This window comes from Rhinatrema bivittatum, chromosome 1 (assembly GCF_901001135.1).
Source record: "Rhinatrema bivittatum chromosome 1, aRhiBiv1.1, whole genome shotgun sequence".
NCBI lineage: Eukaryota > Metazoa > Chordata > Amphibia > Gymnophiona > Rhinatrematidae > Rhinatrema > Rhinatrema bivittatum.
The window spans coordinates 137,118,517-137,146,023 of record NC_042615.1 but is presented as its reverse complement, the minus strand read 5'-3'; the positions used below and the strand labels follow the sequence as shown (position 1 = coordinate 137,146,023).

General features: G+C 41.6%; 1 protein-coding gene across 1 annotated transcript in view; it reads right to left on the bottom strand.

Moving 5' to 3' along the window:
- Window positions 1-27,507, bottom strand: part of LOC115083518 (cyclic nucleotide-binding domain-containing protein 2-like) — a 316,705-nt gene that overhangs the window by 132,912 nt on the left and 156,286 nt on the right. The window contains exons 10-11 of the mRNA XM_029587398.1: window positions 9,759-9,819; window positions 7,111-7,252 (exon numbers count right to left, since the gene is read on the bottom strand). Coding sequence (XP_029443258.1) covers window positions 7,111-7,252; window positions 9,759-9,819 — 203 coding nt within the window. The remainder of the gene's footprint in view (window positions 1-7,110; window positions 7,253-9,758; window positions 9,820-27,507) is intronic.

Below are 27,507 nucleotides of genomic sequence, written 5' to 3'. Positions count from 1 at the left end.
GCTGTAGAGGCAAAAACTCACAGTAAAAACTTTTTTAAATATATCCGAAGCAGAAAGCCTGTGAGGGAGTCAGTTGGACCGTTAGATGATCGAGGGGTTAAAGGGGCACTTAGAGAAGATAAGGCCATTGCAGAAAGATTAAATGATTTCTTTGCTTCGGTGTTTACTGAAGAGATGTTGGGGAGGTACCCGTAATGGAGAAGGTTTTCATGGGTAATGATTCAGATGGACTGAATCAAATCACGGTGAACCTAGAAGATGTGGTAGGCCTGATTGACAAACTGAAGAGTAGTAAATCACCTGGACCGGATGGTATACACCTCAGAGTTCTGAAGGAACTAAAAAATGAAATTTCAGACCTATTAGTAAAAATTTGTAACTTATCATTAAAATCATCCATTGTACCTGAAGACTGGAGGATAGCAAATGTAATCCCAATATTTAAAAAGGGCTCCAGGGGCGATCCGGGAAACTACAGACCGGTTAGCCTGACTTCAGTGCCAGGAAAAATAGTGGAAAGTGTTCTAAACATCAAAATCACAGAACATATAGAAAGACATGGTTTAATGGAACAAAGTCAGCATGTCTTTACCCAGGGCAAGTCTTGCCTCACAAATCTGCTTCACTTTTTTGAAGGAGTTAATAAACATGTGGATAAAGGTGAACCGGTAGATATAGTATACTTGGATTTTCAGAAGGCGTTTGACAAAGTTCCTCATGAGAGGCTTCTAGGAAAAGTAAAAAGTCATGGGATAGGTGGCGATGTCCTTTCGTGGATTACAAACTGGCTAAAAGACAGGAAACAGAGAGTAGGATTAAATGGGCAATTTTCTCAGTGGAAGGGAGTGGACAGTGGAGTGCCTCAGGGATCTGTATTGGGACCCTTACTGTTCAATATATTTATAAATGATCTGGAAAGAAATACGACGAGTGAGATAATCAAATTTGCAGATGACACAAAATTGTTCAGAGTAGTTAAATCACAAGCAGATTGTGATAAATTGCAGGAAGACCTTGTGAGACTGGAAAATTGGGCATCCAAATGGCAGATGAAATTTAATGTGGATAAGTGCAAGGTGATGCATATAGGGAAAAATAACCCATGCTATAATTACACAATGTTGGGTTCCATATTAGGTGCTACAACCCAAGAAAGAGATCTAGGTGTCATAGTGGATAACACATTGAAATTGTCGGTTCAGTGTGCTGTGGCAGTCAAAAAAGCAAACAGAATGTTGGGAATTATTAGAAAAGGAATGATGAATAAAACGGAAAATGTCATAATGCCTCTGTATCGCTCCATGGTGAGACCGCACCTTGAATACTGTGTACAATTCTGTTCGCCGCATCTCAAAAAAGATATAATTGCGATGGAGAAGGTACAGAGAAGGGCTACCAAAATGATAAGGGGAATGGAACAACTCCCCTATGAGGAAAGACTAAAGAGGTTAGGACTTTTTAGCTTGGAGAAGAGATGACTGAGGGGGGATATGATAGAGGTGTTTAAAATCATGAGAGGTCTAGAACAGGTAGATGTGAATCGGTTATTTACTCTTTCGGATAGTAGAAAGACTAGGGGACACTCCATGAAGTTAGCATGGGGCACATTTAAAACTAATCGGAGAAAGTTCTTTTTTACTCAACGCACAATTAAACTCTGGAATTTGTTGCCAGAGAATGTGGTTCGTGCAGTTAGTATAGCTGTGTTTAAAAAAGGATTGGATAAGTTCTTGGAGGAGAAGTCCATTACCTGCTATTAAGTTCACTTAGAGAATAGCCACTGCCATTAGCAATGGTTACATGGAATAGACTTAGTTTTTGAGTACTTGCCAGGTTCTTATGGCCTGGATTGGCCACTGTTGGAAACAGGATGCTGGGCTTGATGGACCCTTGGTCTGACCCAGTATGGCATTTTCTCATGTTCTTATGTTCTTATTCCCCAAGAAGAAGCCACATTATACCTAGGACTGCCATTATCATCAATATATCCGTTACAACTTGTCCAAAATGCTACCGCAAGAACAATATACAACTTATCTTGCAAAAAACATATAACACCTACCTTGCAATATCTACACTGGCTCCCTATAACTCACCATATCAGATATAAAATCCTGTCCACCATCCACAATTTGCTCTACAATGTTGACTCGGTATGGATTTGCTCCATGTTACGCATATACAAACCCTCAAGACAGCTACGATCTATGAACAAATGTTTGCTAGAAGTACCAACAGTCAAAACAGCTTGGCTTTAATCCGTAAAAGAACCTTTTCAGTAGCCGGTCGAATCCTATGGAACTCTCTTCCTGAAAGCCTTCGACTTATATCAAACAATAAAGAATTCAAGAAAATGCTAAAAACACATTTATTCAATGATGCGTACAACATAACTTAACTACAATAATACGATATACTGTTAGACCTTTATTCTGTCTAAATCTGTTGTGTTTGATTATTTTAACTTATGTATGTATATTTGTAAACCGCCTAGACGGACATGTAAATGTCTTATTGTTTGCGGTATTAAAAAAAATTTTTTTTTAATAAATAAATAAAAATAATTACAGATTTGGAACAAGCTTTAGATTCTAGACCTCGACCTCATCGAGTACCCATTGATTTCTTGATCAAGTTAGCACAAATAGCACTGCGGGAGAACTATTTTTTACTCAATGAGGAATTTTACCAGCAGATCCATGGTACTGCCTTGGGTGCCACTATGGCCCCGAGTCTGGCCAATTTGTTCATGTCTAATTTCGAAGAAAACCATCTATATCCTGATTTGATGTTTAACAACATTTCCCAATGGACGAGATATATAGATGACATTTTTTTATATGGTACGGTGATGAGTGTAACCTGCATCTGTTTCTTTATTGGATCAATACCCGGGACATGAATTTATTCTTTTCTATGCAATTTCACCCCAAACAAATTAAGTTTTTGGGTATTCTGATTACGCGACTGGATGACCATCTTGTCACTACACTGTACAAAAAATCGACGGACAGAAATATACTCTTACATTTTCTAGTTTTCATCCATACACTTTGAAAAGTAATTTACCGATTGGCCAATTTTTAAGACTTCATTGTGTGTGCTCTGACAAATCTGAATTTTCATTTCAAGCTCAACTCCTCGTGTCCAGATTATTACACCGTGGATACCCTACATCAATTCTGAAAAAAGCTATGAAACGGGCTTCTAATGCACAACGTGAATGGCTTCTATTAGATAGTTCCCATACTACAGAAGATTTTCCTTTAGTATGTACATTAAGACATTCCTCCAAATCATCTGCAATTGCGTCGAGCATTCGTAACAATTAGCATGTTTTGAAAATTCATTCAGTATTTGCCGATCCCCCTACCATCGCCTACAGCCGTAGCAAAATTTTGAAGGATCTGCTCACCCATTCTTTTTTACATCCAGAAGTTTCATCCCAAAGTGATCTACCATTTGGACACTGGTCGTGTAACAAATGTTCATTTTGTGTTAATACCCTATCAGGTCCTACATGGATTGATAACACCAGAAAAATGCATACGGAAAGATCGCACTCATGTAATCTACATCATAACTTGCCCTTGCCATAAGATATATGTGGGCAGAACCAAATGTCCGAATCGCAACCATTTGCTGAACATCGGAGCTGTTTATCTACTGGTAAAATACAAGCACCTATTGTTCAACACTGCTTACAATATCAGCACCAATTTGTAGATCTGAAGTGGCGGGTGATTGACAAAATCTTTACGTCATCGCGGAGGGGGGATCCACAAAACATCCTCAATTTTCATGAACAATGATGGATATTTTATTTGAACAATATGCAGCCCAATGGTCTCAACATGTCCATTGAATGGTACTCAGTTATTTGACCAATGTAATCATATAGCAATTCATTCATTTATCCCATGTAACCATATAGTAACTACTGACGTTATCTCCTTCCTCTTACATGCCTGTCGTTCATTGGTTGATTGTCCCTTTAAAAATGGCACTTTTGCGTCGCCTGTAGTAGAGGAAACGCATTACTAGCTGGAAGAAATGCCGCTGACATCACAATACGTTAGTACCACACTGCTCTGACTTGTTTTTTATTGTGTAATATTGTTTTATCAACATGATTTTTTCAATGATTACAGATAAATTCGGTCCCATGAAGAAGGCAGTCGCCGAAACACGGTCTGTGTCAGGCTTTGACACCTACAGCCTCCTGACTTTGAAAAACAGCATTTCTTTGCTACAATACAGCTAAGAGCTAAGTAACATTCACTTGAATATGTTACAGCTATATTCTTAAATGAAAAAAATTGATTAACAGTGCATCACTAATCGATGGTGAATCTACAAACATATAAAAAATCATTTTTGGTCCTATGATTATATTATCAGCATTAACAGTCTCTGCTAATATGCATTGATACCTATGCCCACATATGAGGCCAATCAAAATGAGATAAAAAAAATCCGTAACATGGTGATTTCATTTGTTGTACACAATTGGGACGTTTGGCCATTCCTTTTGATTTGTCTATGCTTATATGGCTATCATCCCCCCTTAAAAAATTTCCATGAGAGTTTTTTTTATTTCTAATAATTGGTCCCTCCATTATCAGCTGTCAGTGAAAGGACCAATCCCCTTTCAGAAGGCTGTCCTTTCACTAACAGCTAACAATGGAGGGATCAATCGGCTGCCAGTGAGGGAGCAGCCCTGCTGGAGGAGTTAGTCTTCTTTGGCTGGGGTTCCCTGGGCAAGAGGGGGATTTGGAAGGTTTAGGATTATTGTATTTTATTTTTAAGACTGTAGATGGATGGGGGGGGGGGGGTTCAGGAGGGTGGGGGGCATTCTGCTTTGGCACAGCTAATTTTTTGTGAAGGTTGGTGAGAAGTTATTGGTAGGATTTCACCTATTACACAGCCTCATCCTACCATGTTGCCATCTGCTATGACATCTCTTCACCTGCAGAGGCTTCTAACAAACACAACTCTCAGCCACCAGAGCCAGCTTCTCAATGACCAACCTGTCTCAGCCTGTGGTGCAGCCTTCCCTCCACTAGGAGTCCTCAGCAGCTCTGTTTAGACTTGCCTTGCCAGAACCTCCTTGTTGATTCATTGAGTTACTCTTGTCTCTTTGTCCTGGCCTCTGACCTCCCTCTGTGGCCTACAGGCCTTCTTGCCTTACCTTGCCTTGTGGTCTTTGGGCCTTCTTGCTCTCTGCCTTGCCTTGTGGTCTAAGGGCTTTCTCACTCTGTCTTGCCTTGTAGCCTTAGGGCTTTTTTTCTTTTTGCCTTGCCTTGTGGCCTTAAGGACTTCTCGCTCTCTGCCTTGCCTTGTGGGCTAAGGACCTTTTCATTCTCTGTCTTGCTTTGTGGCCTAAGGGCCTTCGCACTATCTACCTTGCCTGTGGCCTTCATGCTCCTTTCCTTGCCTAACCATGTGGCCTTCGTGCCTTCTGCCTAGCTATGTGGCCTTTGGGCCTTCTGTGTTATCTGTTTTGTCTAATCCTTGTCTTGTTTGTATCTTGACCTGTCCTGGCTTGGTCCAGCCCTTGAATCTAGCCATTTATTTATTTGTTTGTTTATTTGCTGATTTTTTAAATACCGCATATAACAGAAAAACTGTGCTAAGGGGTGCACAACATATACAAAACAACAAAATCAAGTAATTAACATTTCAAACAAAATGATGCATAACATAAAAAATAATTAAATAAAATCAAATTAACATTTCACACAAAACACCATCAAAATAATACAATTGTTATCCTTATATAAAGGCCCTGTACGCCTTCATATCAGCCCTTGCCTCCAGCCAGGTATTACCTTGTACCCAACCCTTGCCTCCAGCCCTGTACTGCCTTAGCACCCAGCCCTTGTCTCCAGTCCAGCCTTGCCTCAGCCTCCTGACTGGCTTTGCCTGTTTGTCCTACTGGTTGATAGAACCCAAGAGCGCAATCTGCAGGGAAGGGGGCTATCTAATCAGAAGACACATCCAGCTTCTGCCTCCTGGTCCTGCCCTGCTCCCAAAAGGGTATCCCTAAACCCCACCAGCTACAACTGTTGTTTTGCTCCTTGGGGGCTCCAGTTGAAGGGAGGGAATATGGCCTGCTGAGGGAGGGAAGGCTGGTAAATCCAGCCCAGCCTTTGAAATTAGGAGGGTTGGAGCTCTGCTCTTCCAGCTAATAGGTGGATGGGTGAAGAGGTCAGGCATTCAGCTGTTCCATTTGGAACTTTGCTTTTTTAGTACGGATTTTGAATTATTGACATGCAAAATGGCCAGTGAGTAAAAAAAAAGCCATTTAGAATGCTTTTTTTTTACAGATAGTCTATTTGCATGTCAGCTTCCTGCATCCAACAGGGACCCCTGTTTTTTACTGAAATTTAACTCTAATTTTAGCACCGGTTTTATTACATTGGTCCCTATGTTTTGGATTTGGGGTACTGGCATGAAATGCAATGAGTTGCCATTAAAATAATGTAATACAATATGGAACCCAAGTATATAAACCATTAACATATTCTTTTTTCGAAACAAATATAAACCTACTACAATGGCATTTGCATGTTGTGGAAATTGAAGAATTCTTTGAAGCAGTACTCTTTTCCATATGTGCAGCAGTAGTCACTGCAGAATGGAGCACAATACGTGTATTTTCCATATTTTTATGTAATATTTCTGGTTATGGTAAAACTAGATGATTTTGAAAAATAAAGCCCCATGTTTTATTTTATTTTTTTTTTTTTGCTGCATATTTTGAAGGAAAACAAGGTTGTTTTTTTTTCATTTTTCATTTTCTGTAGTGGCACTGAATAACCACCAATACTATCCTACTTCCAAGCTGTACTGTCTGCTCTTTTTTAGTGCTCTAGATGTCTGTTTGACATTTGCTAGTCTTCCCATTAGTCTCAGCATCTATGTCCCTAATTCTCAGAAAAACCTACTGCCTATGTAAGAGTGAGGCATCTTAAGCTGTGATTTGACAACCTCATTCATTGCACATATCTCTCCTGCAACACTGCCGTGGAAGAAGATGGTACATACTAAACAATTCCTTGTTTGCCTGATAGCCAAATAATGACAAAATCGCATGAGAAAACCTACTTCCACACATATCTCCAATGAAATCCATCTTTTCTTGGAACAAAGATAGAGTAGGAAAATGTTTTAGAAGGGAAGGGTAACTCTTCAGTGCATTCAGACATGTAGTCCCCTTAGATAGTTGTGTCACTATAAGACATCGACCCTGAAAAAAAATCATGGGAAAGGTGAATGTGGCACTTGTTTGCTAGTTAGATCTGAATACTAGCAGTAATCAAACAGGATTATCTGGCTCTGTGTACTGAAGAGTTTGAGTCAATGCCTTCTTCCCCAGAATTAAGAGTCAACCAACAAGTAGTAAGTGATATCTTTTTATTGGACTACACCATATAGTTGTGATTAGCTGTCAAGAACTATGCACCCTTATTTCTGCTTATTCTGTATATTCAAGTGGGGTAACTCAGCAATCACAAGACTTTTTCTCCAGAAGTGAAATGTATTCAGAAAAGTATGCAAGTGTGAGTGTGATATGAGCAAGCAGAGTCTGGTCTTAAAATGATTTTTCCAATATGGGAGCTTTTTAAATTTAAGGCACTGCATTAAATTCATAAACTCACTCCACAAACAAAATAACAAAATAACTGATAGCTCCTAGGACATAGTTGATTGATGGAGACATGATCTTTCCTTGCTTGAAACAGTAATATACTGGATATTGCTTTTAAGATGTCATATTAAAAAGATAACAAAAACTGACAATAACTTACTGTGACAATCATTAAGCCTGTGACCAAAGTGGGCATTTTGCACATTTTCCACTTCAAATGACCCAAAATCTGACCAAACAAACTGAAAAACTGTAAAAATTCCTTAAGGATAAGCAGAAAAAAAAATAAGAAAGGGAAAAGTTACACACCTTTGAGCCTTGTACTAAAGATATTGGAGGACTGTAAAAAGACGTACAAAGAGGAATTGTGAAATGAATAGAGAGGTTAGAAAAGTTTCATTGTAAAGAGAGGTAATATCAGCGACAGCAAAAAAATAAAAAAAAAACGAGATAAGTAAATAAATAGATAAATAAAGGAGCTGAAGCCCTAGTCTAGAGGGTCCTAGTATGCTTGATTTAGATAAAGAGTGTCTTTGTAACTATTCTGGTTGCTTTGTAGACGATCAGCAACAGAGCTGAATAAAGCTGTGCACATCTTTACTGGCTGATGCAATAAAGTGTGCCCAACCTAGCTCACAGGTTAACAAGTGGTTGGACGCATGTTTTGGACACGCTAGACTAACCCCCAAGGCAATAAGGGGATCAGCACGTCCAAAATGCGCGTCCAAACAAAGACGTAGCTAATAGCGCTCATCACATCTAAATGCCATGTAGATGAGGGTATTAGCTATTACCCCTGATGCAAGAAAATCACTGTGTGCCCACCACTCACTTTTTAACCCATCAAATTTAATGCCTACCACGGAGCTGGTGTAAAGTTTTGTCACGCAACAATGCTCAAAAATACTGCTTTTCTGTGGTTCCTCCTACTTAGTATTGTTGCAATACTTAAGTAGCAGCATCATGAAAAAATAAAAAGGCTTGATGGAAAAAAAAAAAATTTCTGGGCACACAATATACACCCGCAATTTACATGCTCCAGGCTGGGTATATTATGCATTTATATTATGCCTGTAAATTAGCTGCCGCTGGATAAAATGGATGCTTGTATTGAGGGTCCATTTTTGTAACCCGCTCACAGCTATGTCTCCTGTGCACCCAATGCCAGGGATGGGCTAGGGATGCACAATTTATCCCTAGCGTGTCCTTTTTAGCATGGCAACTAATTTGATTGTTGCATCGGGTGCCCAGGAGAGTTGGATGTGCACTCGTTGAAAAAACGAATGCCCAGTTTGGACGCATGTTTTTACATGCATGATATTCCACTGGTCCCAGAGTGTATAGTAGGGAGTGGTGGTTCTTTGAGGGCAACCAGTAAGTGCCATTTGCCTGCTATCTTTCTACTGGTTTGGTGGTATTCTGCCTTCCAGCTGTCCTGTTTTTCTGCCCAAAGATTTCTTTCCAAATGGAATTAGAAAATTATTATCACTTTTCCACAGATTATCTTTGTCCTTTGACATTCTTCCCTCCAAACATGGTGCTTTCTCACTTTAGCTGTTTACTTGACCTACCTAAACTGCTCCTACTTGGAGCTCTTAAATGTTGGAAGACAGGGCCTGGCAAGACTTTTTCATCTACAATGATGGTTATGACATGGGTTCACTAATTCTGAGTAAAAAAAAAAATTTTAAGTTTTAAACTCATTTAGACAAAAGGCTTCAATGCACTGAGAGAAGCTGAGTTCTGGAAGAGTTGATGTTCTAGCTACTGTAGTGAATACTTTGAAAATCCTGCACCCAGGTGAAAATGTCATGTTAAGTTCATCCTGGGTTGTAGGATCTGTTCTATACAATAATAGTAATAATAATTGTGTTTTTATATAAATAAAATACTTCTACTCAAAGCATTTTACCAGATATTTGAACAATTATCTATTTTGAAGTGTTCCTCATTTTAATTTACTTTGCAAGGATGAAGGACAGAGAATGTTTTGCTGGGATTTGCATCTGCTCAGAGATAGCAGGCTGATGCTTTAATCACCTATAAGCACTGCATTTTCATCCATGCTCCTGATAGACTGGTTTTCTTGAGGTTTAATACTTACTGATTTGACAAACACCAAAAAGGGAGAGTTGTGACCTTCCAAAACAATGGCCGTTCCTGCCCTAGACACACAAAAAGAGGATGAAAATGATATCAATATAGTATGTCCAGAAAATCACTTAAAGATATATACTGTGCCTATCCAGCTTTTGGTCTGGAGTCACCCTGCATCTTCTTGAGAGCCCTAATTCAGCAAAATCCCTATGTTGGATAAAAAGACAAATTCAGGGCTAGATTCATCAAACTATTGCATGTGATAGGAAGAGGAACATGTTTTATGGTAATAGCCTATTTAAGTATTTATTACAATGTGTGCTATCTTAGCACAGGTACACAATTTATTTTGAGAGAGAGAGAGACTACCTTTAAGGCACTTGTAGTAGTTAGCTATTTATATCTTTATAGAAGGCCCACCTAGTAACTTCAGGTAAGATTTAGGTAGTAGTGTAAGAGTTAGGGGCCACTTTGACATGCAAAGTGAGACATATGAACAGAACAGTGCACTCTTGTGAAGATTTGATGTCCTAGGTAGGTTGAGAGAACAGTGTACAAATCTCATCATTGTGTTAGTTTCCTCACTCTGAAGGACATCAAATCTTCACAAGAGTGCACTGTTCTGTTCGTACGTCTCACTCTGCATGTCAAAGTGACCCCTAACTCACTCCGAAAGACATCAAATCTTCACAAGAGTGCACTGTTCTGTTCGTACGTCTCACTCTGCATGTCAAAGTGACCCCTAACTCACTCCGAAAGACATCAAATCTTCACAAGAGTGCACAGTTCTGTTCGTACGTCTCACTCTGCATGTCAAAGTGGCCCCTAACTCCAACACTACTACCTAAATCTCATCTCGAGTTACTAGGTGGGCCTCCTACAATAGCATAAATAGATGCTTACTATGGTGCTACCCCCAGAGGTTCTCTCTCTCTCTCACACACACATGCAAAAACACTATAACATAACTATAACACTATAAAATAACTATAACACTATAACCCCCTCAGTTTGTAATGATTTTCTTTATGCTGCAAAAAATTGATATACAGCTTCACATCATGGAGATTTGTCCTGGGTGCGATTCTATGCTCATTTTTGAAATATGCAGAATCAAGGTGGGGTGTTTAGGGAACATTAATTAATTGCTCATAGTGCTGTGTATACAAAAGGAAAAAAAATACAGATGTAATCAGAGAGGTAATCAGGAGATATTTATCCATGAGTTTTCTTGTACTACTGAAATGGAGTCTTATTACAGCTGTAAATGTGCTAATATATTAAAAACCTATCCAACAACTTTCCATTTTAAAATTAACTTCTGACTGGCCATAACTAGTAACTTCCTACTGGAACTTACCTTCATCTTTCCACTGTGAGTGCATCTCCAGCGGCACATCAACTCTCACCTGACCTTGCCAACTACAGCAAATGTTTGATTATTGCTGACCCCCATTTGTGGGGTCTGGCTGGAGGTGTTAGACAGCCTATGCCTACTGTATCCCCTGTAATACTTCTGGAGCATGGACAGAGTTAGAAGTGACTAACTGTGGGCAGAGGGGCAAGCACCACAGTAGGCGTTATGTAAGACTGTCATTTTTTTGCCCAGCGGTTACACCTGAGCAGCCATTTGGCTGCTGGACTATTAGTCAGCCTGGCCCCTTAGAAGAACATAAAACTAAACTTACTGAAGCAAAGGCCCATGTCACAAAATGACCAGTCAGACTGGTTGAACCATTCCAACATAATTCCTGGCAGTGAGTCTGGCAGCAGGAAATGGAAGAATAAGAGGGTTTCAGAGACAGAGAAAAGGGAGCAGCATCTTGTCTTGGAGCCTCAGCTTTGCAGGTTCACCTTTTCCAGGCTACCTTTACCAAAGGAACCAATCCAGACCCTGAAGGACAACTGCAGAACAGAGTGCATTACATAAAGAAAGATTCTTCCAGAGGTTCCAACAGCAGGCAGGGCCTACTTTACCGGATCATCACTGAGCATGCATCCAGGATCTCTGATGTCTCTGCAGGAAGAGAAAATCCCAGGACACCAGGAGCACTGTAGTTTCCATGCTCCAGCTCAGTGACATACTGAAGGGAGCCAGAATAGACAACCCAAGATATTTATACATCCATTGGGTGAAAGCTCGTAAGAATCTACTCATTTACAGTTACATATCTCTGCACCTAAGCATTATTAGGAGTTGCTTAATAAATAAAGTCCTCAAGGAAGAGGCTGTGTAAAATAATCCTCATTGTGAATAGTCAGCCATTGTTTTCTCATCTCTTAAGTTCCAGATACTGTATTTTTCTAATTAAACTATTTTCATTTCCATTTTTTCTTATTCATACACTAATTTCAGAATCCTGGGATTAAGTGCAACATTAGCAAAGTGCATGCACAGGGTGATTTTGACCTTGAGTCACTAAAACTATATATATACCCTGAGACTTCAAAGAGGCTTTAGGGTCTAGCAGACATTAGGAAGTTCATGCTTTAACTCTGTTTTTCACCCTTCTAGATTTATATTTTCTCCCTAATAAAACTGTATTGCATTTATATTTTGTATATGTAGCCATATTTCTCCCAGATTGGTCTGAAGCCTGACATGCTGATATAAATTTTTTGCTCTTCCCTGAGACCATCATAAATTGGATCTCCAGGGAATAACAGTACAATACCAACTATAACAATTAACTGGATTTCTACACAATGGCTGCCTGTTTCCTAAGAGCATGCTTTAGTTTTAGACAGTGTAATAGAAAAGAACATAACAAAGTTCAGTTATTGCAATAGAGAAGTTACTAAGGGATAACATTTTTCAGGGCAAATTGAATGTAGCTGCAACAGGAATGCAGATTTGGGTCTAGTTCAATTCAGATGCACAAACATTTGTAAAAGCTTTAAAATTCAAAATTGTCATTTGTCAATGCTTCTGCACCATGTCTGTATTTAGAACAGGGTTGCATAAGTGTCCTCCAGTGGTTTCTAATCCAGGTAATTAATTCAAGTAACTGATCACAACTGGACCGACGATGCAGGATCCTAGGATTCTCTCCTTCATGCTAGACCAGCATAGTCGTATATGGTTCAGTGCCATCCCATAATTGGATTCTACTTACCTAGCCTATCAGATGGTCATTATATAGGTTGGTAGGTAGCTAACAGGGCTAAGGGATACGTTTGGAGTACTGGGGCCAGATTGCCATCCATACTACCTGGGTTCCTTCCTAAACTGGGGAAAAGAATCAAGCTTTCCTCTAGAGGTCCCTTGCTTCTTCCAGTAAAAGAAATATACTGCATACACACAGCCGTTCACACATAAATCATTTTACTAGTTATGTGATTGCAGATGAAAATTCACACATTGGAATAGTGCACATCAATGCAAAAAAGAAAGTTTCAAAAATAAAATTGCAGATACAGTCACTCTCAAAACTGCACTCCCTGGCAGTAGGTACTCTTGACCAGGCCCTCTATGAGCACTTCCTTGGATGGTAACTGTGAGTTGAATGAAGACTCCTTCCCAGTAGGAAACTGGAAACATCTCCTGATGCATTTCAAAAACTCCTATGCTGATTTTTTCCCAGAAAGGCAGTCCTCCCTCTGACTCTCTACCAAGAAAACTCCTCTTTCTCCAAAACGGTGAAAAACATTTCTCTTGGACTGAGGAGGAATATGGAACTAATTTCCCTTCTTCCTTGAGATCTTTTCTCTGGTTCCTCAGAATCTCTCAGAAATCCACTTTTGGACTTCTGAGACAATTCTTCCTTATCCTAAGGTCCTGAAAACCTCATCCTTGGGTCCACTAGCCACACTCTAGGTCAGAAGATAGGAAAGAAGGAATTCTGAGCCAATTGGGTTCATGAGTTTTGTTAAACCACTCACTTCAGATAGCCACCTTCCATTAGGGAGTGTCAGACACACCACTACCCTCCTACTCTCTCTGACCTCATCTACAAATGTCTGTGGAGACACTGCAGTCACTAGTAGGTTTATCACTTCCAGGAAAGATAGTCTTTCTTTGCCAGCTAACTAATTTCAATCTGAATCCACTTACACATTTTGGGCCAGATTTTAAATCTTATGTGCAGGCGTAGATTTGTTCACGCAACCCGGCGCGAATAAATCTACGCCCGATTTTATAACATGCCCAAGGCAGACGTAACTTGCGCGCGCTGGCCAATTGCTGGCGCGCCATGCCCCGGCATGCCATGCCGCATCACGCGACCATGCCCCTGGACCGCCGCCACGCCCCCAAACCGCCCCGAGCCCCTGCCACGCCCACGGCCACACCCCCAAACCGCCCCTTTTTGCAAGCCCCAGGACATACGCAAAATAGGCTCGGCACGCGAGGGGCAGATTTCCTCAGGTTATGCGCATAGCCTTTGAAAATATGCCCCTTTGGGTTCAGACAGTAGATCTCTACCCAGATCACGCTGCTTTCTTATCCCCATAACAGAAGATAGACTAATTCACAGATTTCTCAAAATGCTGGGTTCAAGCAGCAAATCTTTTCCCAGACCAGGCTGCTTTCTCATCCCTGCAACAGAAGGCTGACCAACACCAACATCTCTCTAATCCCTCCTATATCAGGATATATTTCATATGGTAAAATAAATGGAGTGTACTAGACTGAACCTTTTTATCTTTTTTGGTGAAATTTTAGAAAAAGGATTTTAGTAACTCGACTGTCATAGATGGTTAGGGTTCTTCGTTTTCAGTTGAAACCAATTTTCATCCATAAATTCCATGATTTTTCCAAAAGTGACAATTGGTTTAAGCTGATTTTCACCCTAATTTTAGGCTGATTAAAGAGCAGCTCCAGAGCTGCAGATGCAGCATCTTAAGGCCTCCAACAATTGCTGGAAGCCAGTGCAGGCCAAAACACCTGCAGAATTTCAAGTCCCGTCCCCACCAATGAAAGTGCTCACCCTCCAGAGTCATTGATGTGCTGTTTCAAGTCCTGCCTCTCCCTCCCATTAAGCGACCTAAGTGCCTGCTGCTTGGTACCAGCAATGCAGCATTTGAAGTGGGCCACACCTGCTAGCAGCACTTCCCAACGGGCCCCCTGGCCCCCCAAAAAAAGAAGTACAGTGCTGCAAAGCGCAAGAGCCTCAGCATGTAGGCTGCCAAAGGAGAGAGGAGATAGCTGCAGCCATCACTAGTAAGGAAGAACGCTGTTGCAATGTGGGGGAGGGGATGGAAGAGAGACATTCTTAGAGAGAGAAAGGAACATGCTAGGCAGGGGATGGGGGTAGAGATAGGGATGCTGCTGAGTGGATGAGTGAGAGAATCTGCTTAATATTCTTTTATTATCCTGATTTCTGTCTACCAAAATAAACTCTGATATTTACCCACAAAAATAATAAGTCACATTTTCACTGATTTTCTCCTGGTTTTGTTCATCATTATAAACCTTGATAAATTCCTGGGAAAAAATAGATGGTATATAAGCGAGCATGCTGTCTAAAATTGTTTCCGCTGTAGGTTGCCTCATTGAAGACACTTGCACAGGAGAAGCATTGTTCAGCTTAGCTTAGTTTTAGTTTATTACAATTCTTAATTTACCACAATGCACATATCTAAGTGGTTTATAATACCAAATTCATACAAGCAAATGCAGAAGTTTAACATATTTATATGATAAAATATTACATCAACAAAATAAAATAAAACTCCATTTAACAAAACATCTCAGCAAAATGCTATCTCAACAAAATGCTATCTTGATGAAATAGCCAGGCCCTTAATGTAGGGGTGGAGACTTATATGTCAGTAGAAATTGACAAATTCACCACACTAACAGATATTGATTCAGCTGTCTAATACACCAGCATGATAGCAAAAGGTGTAAGTCCCCACTGAGAACCTTACTAAGGAGTGTGTCCTAGTAGCAAGTTCATGTATTGTGCAGTGTAGACTAGAGGAATATACCATCTTTGCAATAGCATGCTCATAGGAGGTTGCTGCAATTGTTTTATTCCTGCTTGTATATTAGAGAGTAACCCCCTAGTATTTCTGTGAAATTTTTACTTGGATTTTGAGAGCGTTTTACCCACTACTCCTATTCTTTGAGTGGCACGTGATGAGCCTAGGTGATGGATGAGAGATTTGTTGCATTGTTCACATCCAGTGGCTACTCAGCACTTTCTCTGTTTTGTAATCTTGTTTGAAAGGTTTTGTCTGCCCTTCCTTTCCACATGTAAGGGGACTCTACATTTGCTCTACTAGTATAGATACAGTGGTATCCACAGGCCTGATAGTCAATAGCATAGGATCACTGGTCTTAACAGATCCTACCCCTATGAGTGATGACAGTGTAAAGTAGGAGTGTTTTTGAGAAAATTGGCATAGGTTTAACAAAACTCCTATGCTAATGTGATTCAAGAAGAGTGTAAGACTCAGTCTTGAGAACTCATTCTGCAGTCCATAATCTGAAGGTGCCACCTCTTCTCTGAGTGTTACCGCTGGGTCTTTATGCCTCCTCAGGGAACGTCGCAGAGAGTGCCTTTTCCCTTGCAAAAGGTACTGGAGGGGATGCTTCTTTTAAAATTTCACCATACTAACAAGTCACTTCATCTTCAATTGCCTCAGGTACAACTTAGGAGATAAAAGACAGAAAATAGAGAGTAGGGCTAAATGGTAAATTTTCCCAATGGAAAAAGGTGAATAGTGGAGTGCCGCAGGGATCTGTTCTGGGACAGATGCTTTTAACATATTTATAAATGACCTGGAAATGGGAACATCAAGTGAGATGATCAGATTTGACTCAAAGTTGTCAAATCACAAGAGGATTGTGAGAAATTGTTAGAGGTCCTTGGAAAACTGGGAGACTGGGCATGCAAATGGCAAATGAAATTTAATATAGACAAGTGCAAAGTGATGCACTTAGGGAAGAGTAACCCAAATTATAGCTACAAAATGCAAGTTTCTACAATAGGAGTCACCAGTCAGGAAAAGGATCTAGGTGTCATCATTGAAAATATGTTGAAGTTTTCTGCTCAGTGTGCAAGCAGCAGCCAAGAAAGTAAATAGAATGCTAGGAATTCTTAGGAAAGGAATGGAGGATAAAACAGAGAATATCATAATGCCTCTGTATCACTCCATGGTGCAACCTCATCTTGTGTATTGTATTCAGTTCTGAGCACTACATCTCAAGAAAGATATAACAGAATTAGAAAAGGTCCAGAGAAGGGTGACCAAAATGGTAAAGGGGATGGAACAATTTCCCTGTTAAGAAAGGCTAAAGAGGTTAGGACTTCTTCAGCTTGGAGAAGAGACAGCTGAGGGGAGATATGATAGAGGTCTATAAACTAATGAGTGGAATGGAATGAGTTTACTCTTTTGAAAAGTACAAAGACCAGGGGGACACACAATGAAGTTACTGGGTAATACATTTAAAACTAATAAGAGAAAATATTTTTTTACTCAATGCATAATTAAGCTCTGGAATTTGTTGCTAGTGGATGTGGTGAAAGCTATTAGTGTAGCTGCATTTAAAAAAGGTTTGGACAAGTTCCTGGAGGACAAAGTCCATAAAAATTATTAAGGTAGGGTTGCAGAAATCCACTGCCTTATACTAAGATTTTTTTTTATATTCTACTTTTTGGCACTTCAAAGTAGATTATATTCATGTACTGTAGATATTTCTCTGTTCCCAGAGGGCTTACAAGCTAAGGGGCGGATTTTCAGAGCCCTGCTCGCCTAAATCCGCCCGGATTTAGGCGAGCAGGGCCCTGTGCGCCGGTGCGCCTATGTTCAATAGGCCTACCGGCGCGCGCAGACCCCGGGACTTACGCGAGTCCCGGGGTTTTCCGAGGGGGGCGTGTCGAGGGGGCGGGCCCGATCCGCGCGGTGTTTTCGGGGCGGGACGTAGCGTTTCGGGGGCGGGCCTGGGGGCGTGGTTACGGCCTGGGGTGGTCCGGGGGCGTGGCCGCACCCTCCGGACCCGCCCCCAGGTCGCGTCCCGGCGCGCCAGTGGCCCGCTGGTGCGCGGGGATTTACGTCTCCCTCCGGGAGGCATAAATCCCCCGACAAAGGTAAGGGGGGGTTTAGACAGGGCCGGGCGGGTGGGTTAGGTAGGGGAAGGGAGGGGAAGGTGAGGGGAGGGCAAAAGAAAGTTCCCTCCGAGGCCGCTCCGATTTCGGAGCGGCCTCGGAGGGAACGGAGGTAGGCTGCGCGGCTCGGCGCGCGCCGGCTATACGGAATCGATAGCCTTGCGCGCGCTGATCCCGGATTTTAGCGGATACGCGCGTATCTACTAAAATCCAGCGTACTTTTGTTTGCGCCTGATGCGCCAACAAAAGTACGCCAAATCGCGCTATTTGAAAATCTACCCCTAAGCTTGTACCTGAGGCAATGGAGGGTAAAGGGACTTGGCCAAGGTCACACAGAGCAACAGTGGGACTTGAACACTGGTTATCCTTATTTGTAGCCCACTGCTCTAACCAGTAGCCTACTCCTTCATGGCAGCTGAGAGTCTTTCTACCCCTTGGGATCCTGCCAGGTACTTTGACCTGACTTGGCCACTGTTGGAAACAGGATACTGGACTTGATAGACTCTTGGTCTGACCCAAGCCTTATGTTCTTATATTTACTGAGTGTTGGCATTTTCCCTGGAGGGGAACAGGCTGCAAGATTCACTAAGCAGTTGTGCTTGATACCGCAGCTTAGTGAATCATTGCAGTATTTTTCCTGGTGGAAAAACACCTCATGGAAAAATATCATGGCTTAGCTGATGATGTCATTGCAGCCCAGAGCCACCATCTTTTGAATGGCCTAATCATCTGAAAATTTCCACTCTTACTCCAACTGTCATAAAAAGACTGCGGGTCTTGAAAGAGCTCCTGTCCCAGCCCCTGCTGTCCCTTTCGGTGGTCTCAGTAGTACATATGCTAACAAATGGCTGTTAGTGTCCAGGCCCTGGAACCTTCCCCTCCCTCTCTCATTCCTCCTCCTTTTTGCAAGATAATTACCCCACCCTAGACCTACTGTCCCACCATCCATATCTTATCTCACACTCCCCTCCCCCACTAGCCCTCTAGGTCCGTATATTTGGTTCCATGGTGTGAAGCCTGGCACTACCTACTGTTCTCAGCTTGTGTCTGCCATTTTTTAAAAGGCACTGGTCGGCCGCATGGTAACTTTTGCCCTTATCACGTGCCCTTCCTAATGTCTTGCAATAAATAACTACCAACAAACAGCCTCTGTAAACTTCAGATATGTTATGGTCAGCTACTGATCTGCTGCACCAAACATGAACTTCTGGCACAACTTTATATTGCTTCTGAGTATTTTTGTCACCGCTGCATCACTTAAATAAAAATGTAAAGCTCTCATAACGATACACAACGCAGAAAAGCGGAAAGTACATGACAGCACACTCTTGGAAAAAGTCATGTTCACAGAGAAGAAAATGTCAGCTCCTGTTGCACAAGAATATTTTGAAAGTGCCAGAATCATGAAGAGATGCTGTACTCCAGTACCCAGGGATTTCTTCTGCTCTTTACAATCTGATGAGAGCCCCCAAAGCTCAAGAGAAAACAAACTTAAGAATTCAAGAGATAGTGGTAAGTGTGGAGGATGTTTAAACAGTGCCACAATAGAGAGTAAAGCTCTTCTCCCAAGGACATACCTAAACCTCAATATACTGCAACCTCAAAAGGATTCACACTGCAATTATAGAGCATATTTATATGACTTTTTAAAAGTCATTCCTTAAACATACACTTAACTGAGTTTTTTCTTCAGACTTTCCATAATGATGCTTTTTTTTGTCTTAGGTGGTGGTATTTAATACATTTATATAAATGAAATATTTTTAATTAACAGTTTGCTCCAAGTGATTCTATTTCCCTGTAGTAATATAATGTCTATTTTACAAGGCAGAGTAGAGGCTGAACATCTCAGAAAAAGCAGTGCAATTGAAATTCAGCTGTTCAGTCTGACTATTCAATTTGTTGAGAAATAAGGAAGCCCATATTCAGCTTCTGGGTGGCTGGTAAAGTTAGCTGGATAAACTTGTAAGTTTATCCGGCTAACCTTGGGACTGCTCTTCAGCTGTCCTAAAGTTTTCTGACTAGGTTAGAGAGACAGTGCTGAAAATCCGATTATCTGGCTAAGGCCTAGATTTATCAAATTGCTATCAATATAGCAGAAATAGTGCCCTCAATAAAAAAAGGAAGTGTTCCTGTCTACTGCATCACATAGGCAATTTACACATGGCGCATTTCGTTATAGTGTCATGTGTTGAGTCGGTGCATAGTGCAAGTGCATTATGTCAGCATGTCACTTGTCATTTTACACAGCCGCGTAGATTAGTGTGAGGTGCATTATTTTCCTAGTTTATATACACTGGCTTCCTAGAGCTGCCTTTTTGAGGGTGTGTCAGGTGTTTGGAGAGAGGAGATGAGAGTAAGTGAGTTGTGGTAATGGGTAGTTGGTTGGAGATAGTTAGCAATTTCTGAGTACAGTGTCCTATGGCTTGTTCTAATCTGTTTCCCTTTCCCTTGGTGTATTCTTTTGATCTCTATATGTTAAAGTTTTTGTTAGTTTGTCCTGTTTGTCTGTCTGTCTTTGGTTTGGGTGAGGTGGAGGAGGAGTGGCGAGAAGGAGTGATGAGGCATGGTGGTGAAGAGGAAGTGTGCTGAGAAGGAGTGGTGAGGCTTGGTGAAGCAGAGGAGGAGGAGGATTGGTGATGAAGAGTGGTGGCAAGGGGGAGGGGTGAGGCATGGTGGTTAGGAGTGGTGGTGAAGAGAAGGAGGTGGAAGAGTGAGGTATGGTGAGGCAGAGGATAAGGAGTGGTGAGGAGTGGTGGTGAGGGGGAGGAATGGTGAGGCATGGTGGTGAGACAGAGGAGGAGTGGAGAGGTGTGGTGGTGTTGAGGAGTGGAGAGGATGGAGCATAGGAGGCAGGGGGGAGAGAGGAGAGGTGTAAGGAGAGGAGGAGGGGGATGAGGGCAGAAGTGCTAGGGGAAGAAGGAGGAATAGGAGTAGGAATAAGAACAGGGACAGGGACAAGAGTAGAGATAGGAAGGGCGCAAAGGATAGAAGGAGGCAGGAGGGGAAAGGGAATAGGCAGGCAATTCCAGTGAGAGAAAGATGACAGGCTAGAGGTAGACAGAGAGGGCAGAGGAGAGGGGAGTCAGTAGGGCAGATGCAGGGAGGAAGAGGAAGGGAGGGGAGAGAGGAGTGAGAGTGAGAATGAGGAAAGGAAGGACACCTCTCTAGAAGCCGATGTGGCATCCCCGTCAGGCAGCAGGGCATGTTCATCTCAGAGCTTTGAAGTTCAGCCCGAACGATAATGAAATGACTATTGTTGGGGTCCTGGAAAATTATGTCATGCTGTTCAGAAACCGTGCAGCCAAGATCTCGATAGCAGCCAAGGGCCAGATCTGGCACACCATCACCCAGGCAATCTCAAGGCACAGTGGCATGAGACGCAATGCGAAGCAGGTGGCTCACAGATATTAGGAAATAAAAGCCCAGTTAAAGAACAAGGAGGCGAACCGCAACAGGTTCATGTGGCAGATTGACAGTGGAGCCCCTTGTCCGATTGTGCTGACACTGATGGAGGAGTACCTCGTGCAATGGCTGGGAATGGATGTGTTTGAGGGCATGCTTGAGTGGCTGGATACCACACAATCCGGAGCTGATAAGTTCACCTCAAATGTAAGTGGCAAGGCTGCTACAGTTGTGCACATCTCCATAACCTCGCTCCAGCACACCACAAGACAAGCACAAGGCAGCACATACTGAGACAGAGAAGCCCACCAGCCCTCTCATGTCACTTCTAGAGGCTCAAACATCCACTCCACCCACGACCAGCACAGCACAAGCACCAGCTCCAGCCCCACCACTGAAATCAATTGAGGCCTCAATGCACGATCAGCTGCAATGGCTGGAAAGGAGCCATGGTGTCTACCTGCACCACATACGGGCAGAGCTAGTGTGCCTTAGGAGGGCTGTCAATGGGCATACCCAGGCCCATGTGTGACCAGATGGCAGCCCATATACAAGTACTTACCACAGTGGCAAAGTCTATAAATAACATCACCAGCATCCTCACCCAGATTCTACAAATAATGCCGGAGCCTCCACCAGTGCCTTCCCCAGCAACCCAAGACTCTATGCCATGTACTGGCCCAACTGACAACCCAGGGGTAGATCCCCAAAGAAATGCCATCCCCAAGTGGCAAGCCTCAACATGGCAAAGGCCCATGAACGTTTGCCACTAATGCCCTGTTACGCCTAGAAACAATACTTGTTGAACAATCCTGACTGAGCCTCTGGAGAGAGTTCCTGTGCCAGCTACATGGAAGAAGATTTCTGGGCCTGTCCTCACTACAGAGTTCCTATGCTGGCTAGATGGAAGAAGACTGCTGGGCCCATCCTTACTACAGAGTTCCTGTGACGGCTTGCTGAAGGGGATAGTCTACTGTCTGCCACTGTTGTTCTGCTGCCTAGTTAAAAAGCCCTCCTTGATGCTCTGCTCATACTCCAGCCTCCTTGATGTGGTCTCCAGTCACAGTCCAGCTGCTGCCTCTTCGCATAATGTCTCATCTCTTGATCCTGATGCTGGTGTCTATCTCATCTCATCTCATCTCATCCTGATGCTGTCTCCATGCTGGTGTCTCATCTCATCTCAGTTCATCCTGCTGCTGCCTCTATGCTGGTGTCTCATCTCATCTCAGTTCATCCTGCTACTGCCTCTATGCTGGTGTCTCATCTCATCTCAGTTCATCCTGCTGCTGCCTCCATGCTGGTGTCTCATCTCATCTCATTTCATCCTGATGCTGTCTCCATGCTGGTGTCTCATCTCATCTCAGCACATCCTTCTGCTGCCTCCATGCTGATGTCTCATCTCAGTTCATCCTGCTGCTGCCTCCATGCTGGTGTCTCATCTCATCTCATCCTGCTGCTGCCTCCATGCTAGTGTCTCATCTCATCTCAGTATATCCAGCTCCTGCCTCCATGCTGATGTCTCATCTCAGCTCATCCTGCTGCAACCTCCATGCTGTTGTGTCTTCTCCTAGTGCTGTTACCTCCATCCTGCTGTGTCTTCATCTGGTGCTCCTGCCTCCATACTGCTGGGTCTTCTCTGGTGTTCTTTCCTCCATACTGCATTCTCCAGTCCTGGTCCTCAGTCTCCATGCTGCACTCTGCAGTCTTGGTCCTGCTGCTTTGACCCACAGCCTGTCCCCTTGAATGCACTCTTTCAACATGGACTTTCTGTGGCCTTCACTTGAACTTTGCTGCCTTGGCCCTTAGGCTGTGCCCCCTTTGCATGTGCTCTTTCAACATGGACTGTCTGGGGCCTTCAACTTGAACTCTGCTTCCTTGGCCCTTAGGCTGTCTTCACCTTGAGTATGCTCTTTCAACATGGACAATCTGGGGGCCTTTTGGTTAATATCACATAGTTGTGCTGTTATCTGCTTTAGCATTAGTCCTGTACTGTAGCTATTGGGGTGGCACTTCTGCTTCCTATTTCTTTGTTGTAATCATGATTGTGCAAAAGGATAAGATGCTAATACTGTATATGTAATGTTGGCATTTGTATCAATGTATGCAGAAGTCTACACTCAATGTGCTATTCATTTCAGTTACAATGTCAAGTGCAATTACATATCTTATCCTTGCAGAATGTGATTACCAAAGATGTGGACTTGCTTTCAATCTGTTGACATTTGTTGAGAGCAAACATCAGCAGGCCTATATAATACCTGTTTGCTTTATTCTATCGCAGAATGCAGTAAGACACCTTAATTTGCATTAACTCCTCCCACTTGCATACTAAAATTAAAATTTGCATGCTAGCTTGCATTGCGCTATTTATCGCATATACAATGTGTGTTAAACTCCATTTAATGCACGTTAGGGCTCTAACACAATTTGATGAATGACCCAGTAACTTACCCCCTCATTTATCAAAATGCGCTAAGGCATTTTGCATGTGTTAAGGGCTTATCGCATGCGAAAAACCCCGTTAACACATGCGATAATGCCTTTAATGCATGCGATAGCACCATATTGTATGGTGCGATGCAAATCTGAAAAAGAGGAGGAGTGGGCTGGGTTTACCATTTTGTGAAGCCCTGTGGCATGGCTTTAATGCTGATTTTAGCTTGTGTTATGAGAGAGAGAGAGAGAGAGAACCTAGCCATGATGCCCTCACACTAGATAGGTATTTATATCCCTATGGGAGGCCCACCTAGTAACTTGAGGTGAGGTTTAGGTATTAGTGTAGGGGTTAAGGGACATTTTGACATTCAAAGTGATACGTACAAACAGAACAGTGCTCTCTAGTGAACATTTGATGAGCCTCGGAATGAGGACACTCACCCAAAGCTGAGATTTGTGCAATGTTCTCTCAACCTAGCTTGATGTTATCAGGTAGAGAGTCCATCAAGCTAGGTTGAGAGAACATTGCACAAATCTCATCTTGAGGGTCATCAATAATTTACAATAATCAATTTACAATAATCAATAAACATTACAATAAACTTGTTAACGAAAATAAATATTACAATAAACTTATTTAACCGTGGGGGGGGGGGGAGGAGGGGTAACAGTGGAAACAATGGAAGGGAAAAATGAAATAGTGGTATATAACAAATTCTCGCTGAACTGTTAGCAATTTGTTTTTTGTTAAGTAATGTTTTCTTCTTTTGCAACTACATTGGTTACCAGTAGCTAATGGATCAAATTTAAAATTTGAACTCTTGTTTTTAAATCAAGTCAAAGAGGTAGGTCTATCTTACTTGTCCCACTTAATTTCAATATATCGGCCTACCTGTTGTTTGTGGTCCCTGGATGACTGTTTACTAGTTGTGCCTTCCTTTAAGCCTGCTCAATTGGCTGAAATATGTGCTCACACATTTTCAATAATTGATTTCATATTATAGAATGCTTTAACTTGGGATTTACAGCTTTTCCTAATAGTTAATTTATTTTAAGATGTTGCTAAAGTACCTTGGATTTTAAGTTCATCTATGTTTATGTGTTTGTGTGGGAATTTTAAATGTATGTTGTATTGTTAACCACCTATAACAATTATTTCATTTAAGTGGTCTATAAAAATTTTAAATAAATAAATAGAACATTAAAAAAATACATTATACAGACTCAAAATTGGAAAATTACTTAATTTCTATCATGTAAAATAAAAGATAGAAATGTTTGTCAATGTACTTCAGAATTTTCTGGTTTTTTGCCACACAATCTACACTTGAGTTGCTGCAGGAAACTTTGGGACTGTGCCTTAGACCTTCTGATTCCTGTTATCTGAACTTATTTGAAGCAGGTGGGGGCCAATAGCAACAGTGCCTTGGGGGTGGCAAAAAATCCTAAATCCTTCACTATCAGCACCCATGATGTTATTGCTTCCTGTCTAACCTGGCCCATCTCTCCTGGCACATGTATAGAGGAACTATATTTCCAGAGTTAAATTAACTTTGGGAGGTTAACTATGCCATGGTTCCACAGTTAAATTAACTATGGAACAATAGCAAGTTTCCTACTAAATTTCACAAAAATCTGGCAACAGACATTGCCTCCAGTATATGCATATGGATGGCCAGATAAGCAGACAGGCAGACACAGGGACAATAATAGAAGAAATTTGCTGGTGCAACACTCCTAAAATAAAGTCAACTATAGAAATATGCTAAACTGTTTCATACCAAAATGGGAAGAAATGATGTTTACCTCTTGCAAATAATTTGCTAAAATATTGCTTTCTGCTTTCTTTTTTTTTTCCAGACTCATAAAGACATATTAGAAAGAATTGGCTGTTTATCCCATTTCTTCAAAACATTAGATTTAGTGCTGCTGCCACTTGTATGAGGTGTCACAAAGCATGTTTTAAAATCTTTGGTAATATTGAAATGGACAAGAAGATCATACTCAATGCTAGCTATCTCACTTTTTAATGTTTGAAAGGAACTGTAATGTATGCAGTAACTCTCACAAATTATTCATCTATTTAAATGTGCTGCAGAAGAACTGAACATATTCTTCCTCAGTAAATATAATAATGATAAGTTATGGTGATAACACAGGATATGTATTAGAAAGTGAATGCAAGGCACCTTAAATTATAAATAAATGGTTTAACCAGCTGTCATGTAATGCCTCCGCAACTACTCTAATCCTTTGGTCACTTGGAGGCTAATAACTGTTTATGGAAATTTCATTCAGTAACTTGTCCAACTTTCCTATGAACACCACTATGCTAGCAACCTTGACCACATCCTCAAGCAACAGCTTCCATAAACTTGATTGTGCACTGAATGAAAAAATACTTCCTATGATTTGTTTTAGATCTGCAGGTTGCTGGTATTGTTGTAGAATATAAGAGCATAAGAAATTGCCATACTGGGTCAGACCAAGGGTCCATCAAGCCCAGCATCCTGTTTCCAACAGAGGCCAAACCAGGCCACAAAAACCTGGCAATTACCTAAACACTAAGAAGATCCCATGCTACTGATGCAATTAATAGCTGTGGCTATTCCCTAAGTAAACTTGATTAATAGCCATTAATGGACTTCTCCTCCAAGAACTTATCCAAATCTTTTTTGAACCCAGCTACACTAACTGCACTAACCACATGCTCTGGCAACAAATTCTATAGCTTTATTGTACGTTGAGTGAAAAACAATTTTCTCCGATTAGTCTTAAATGTGCACTTCATGGAATGCCCCCTACCCTTCTATTATTCGAAAGTGTAAATGATCAATTCACATCTACTCGTTCAAGACCTCTCATGATCTTAAAGACCTCTATCATATCCCCCCTCAGCTGTCTCTTCTCCAAGTTGAACAGCCCTAACCTCTTCAGCCTTTCCTCATAGGGGAGCTGTTTCATTCCCTATATCATTTTGGTTGCCCTTCTCCATCACAACTATATCTTTTTTGAGATGCAGTGACCAGAATTGTACACAGTATTCAAGGTGCAGTCTCACCATGGAGCAATATAGAGGCATTATGACATTTTCCGTTGTATTAACCATTCCCTTCCTAATAATTCCTAACATTCTGTTTGCTTTTTTGACTGCTGCAGCACACTGAGTTGACGATTTTCAAGTATTATCCACTATGATGCCTAGATCTTTTTCCTGGGTGGTAGCTCCTAATATGGAAACTAACATCATGTAACTACAGCAAGGGTTATTTTTCCCTATATGCAACACCTTGCACTTGTCCACATTAAATTTCATCTGCCATTTGGATGCCCAAACTTCCAGTCTTGCAAGGTCCTCCTGTAATGTATCACAACCCGCTTGTGTTTTAACTACTCTGAATAATTTTGTATCATCCGCAAATTTGAAAACCTCACTTGTCGTATTCCTTTCCAGATCATTTATATATATATTGAAAAGCACCGGTCCAAGTACAGATCCCTGAGGCACTCCACTGTTTACCCTTTTCCACTGAGAAAATTGACCATTTAATCCTACTCTCTGTTTCCTGTCTTTTAACCAGTTTGTAATCCACGAAAGGACATTGCCTCCTATCCCATGACTTTTTAGTTTTCTTAGAAGCCTCTCATGAGGGACTTTGTCAAACGCCTTCTGAAAATCCAAATACACTAACATCTACTGGTTCACCTTTATCCACATGTTTATTAACCCCTTCAAAAAAATGAAGCAGATTTGTTAGGCAAGACTTCCCTTGGGTAAATCCATGTTGACTGTGTTCCATTTAACCATGTCTTTCTATATGCGCTACGATTTTGATCTTGAGAATAGTTTCCACTATTTTT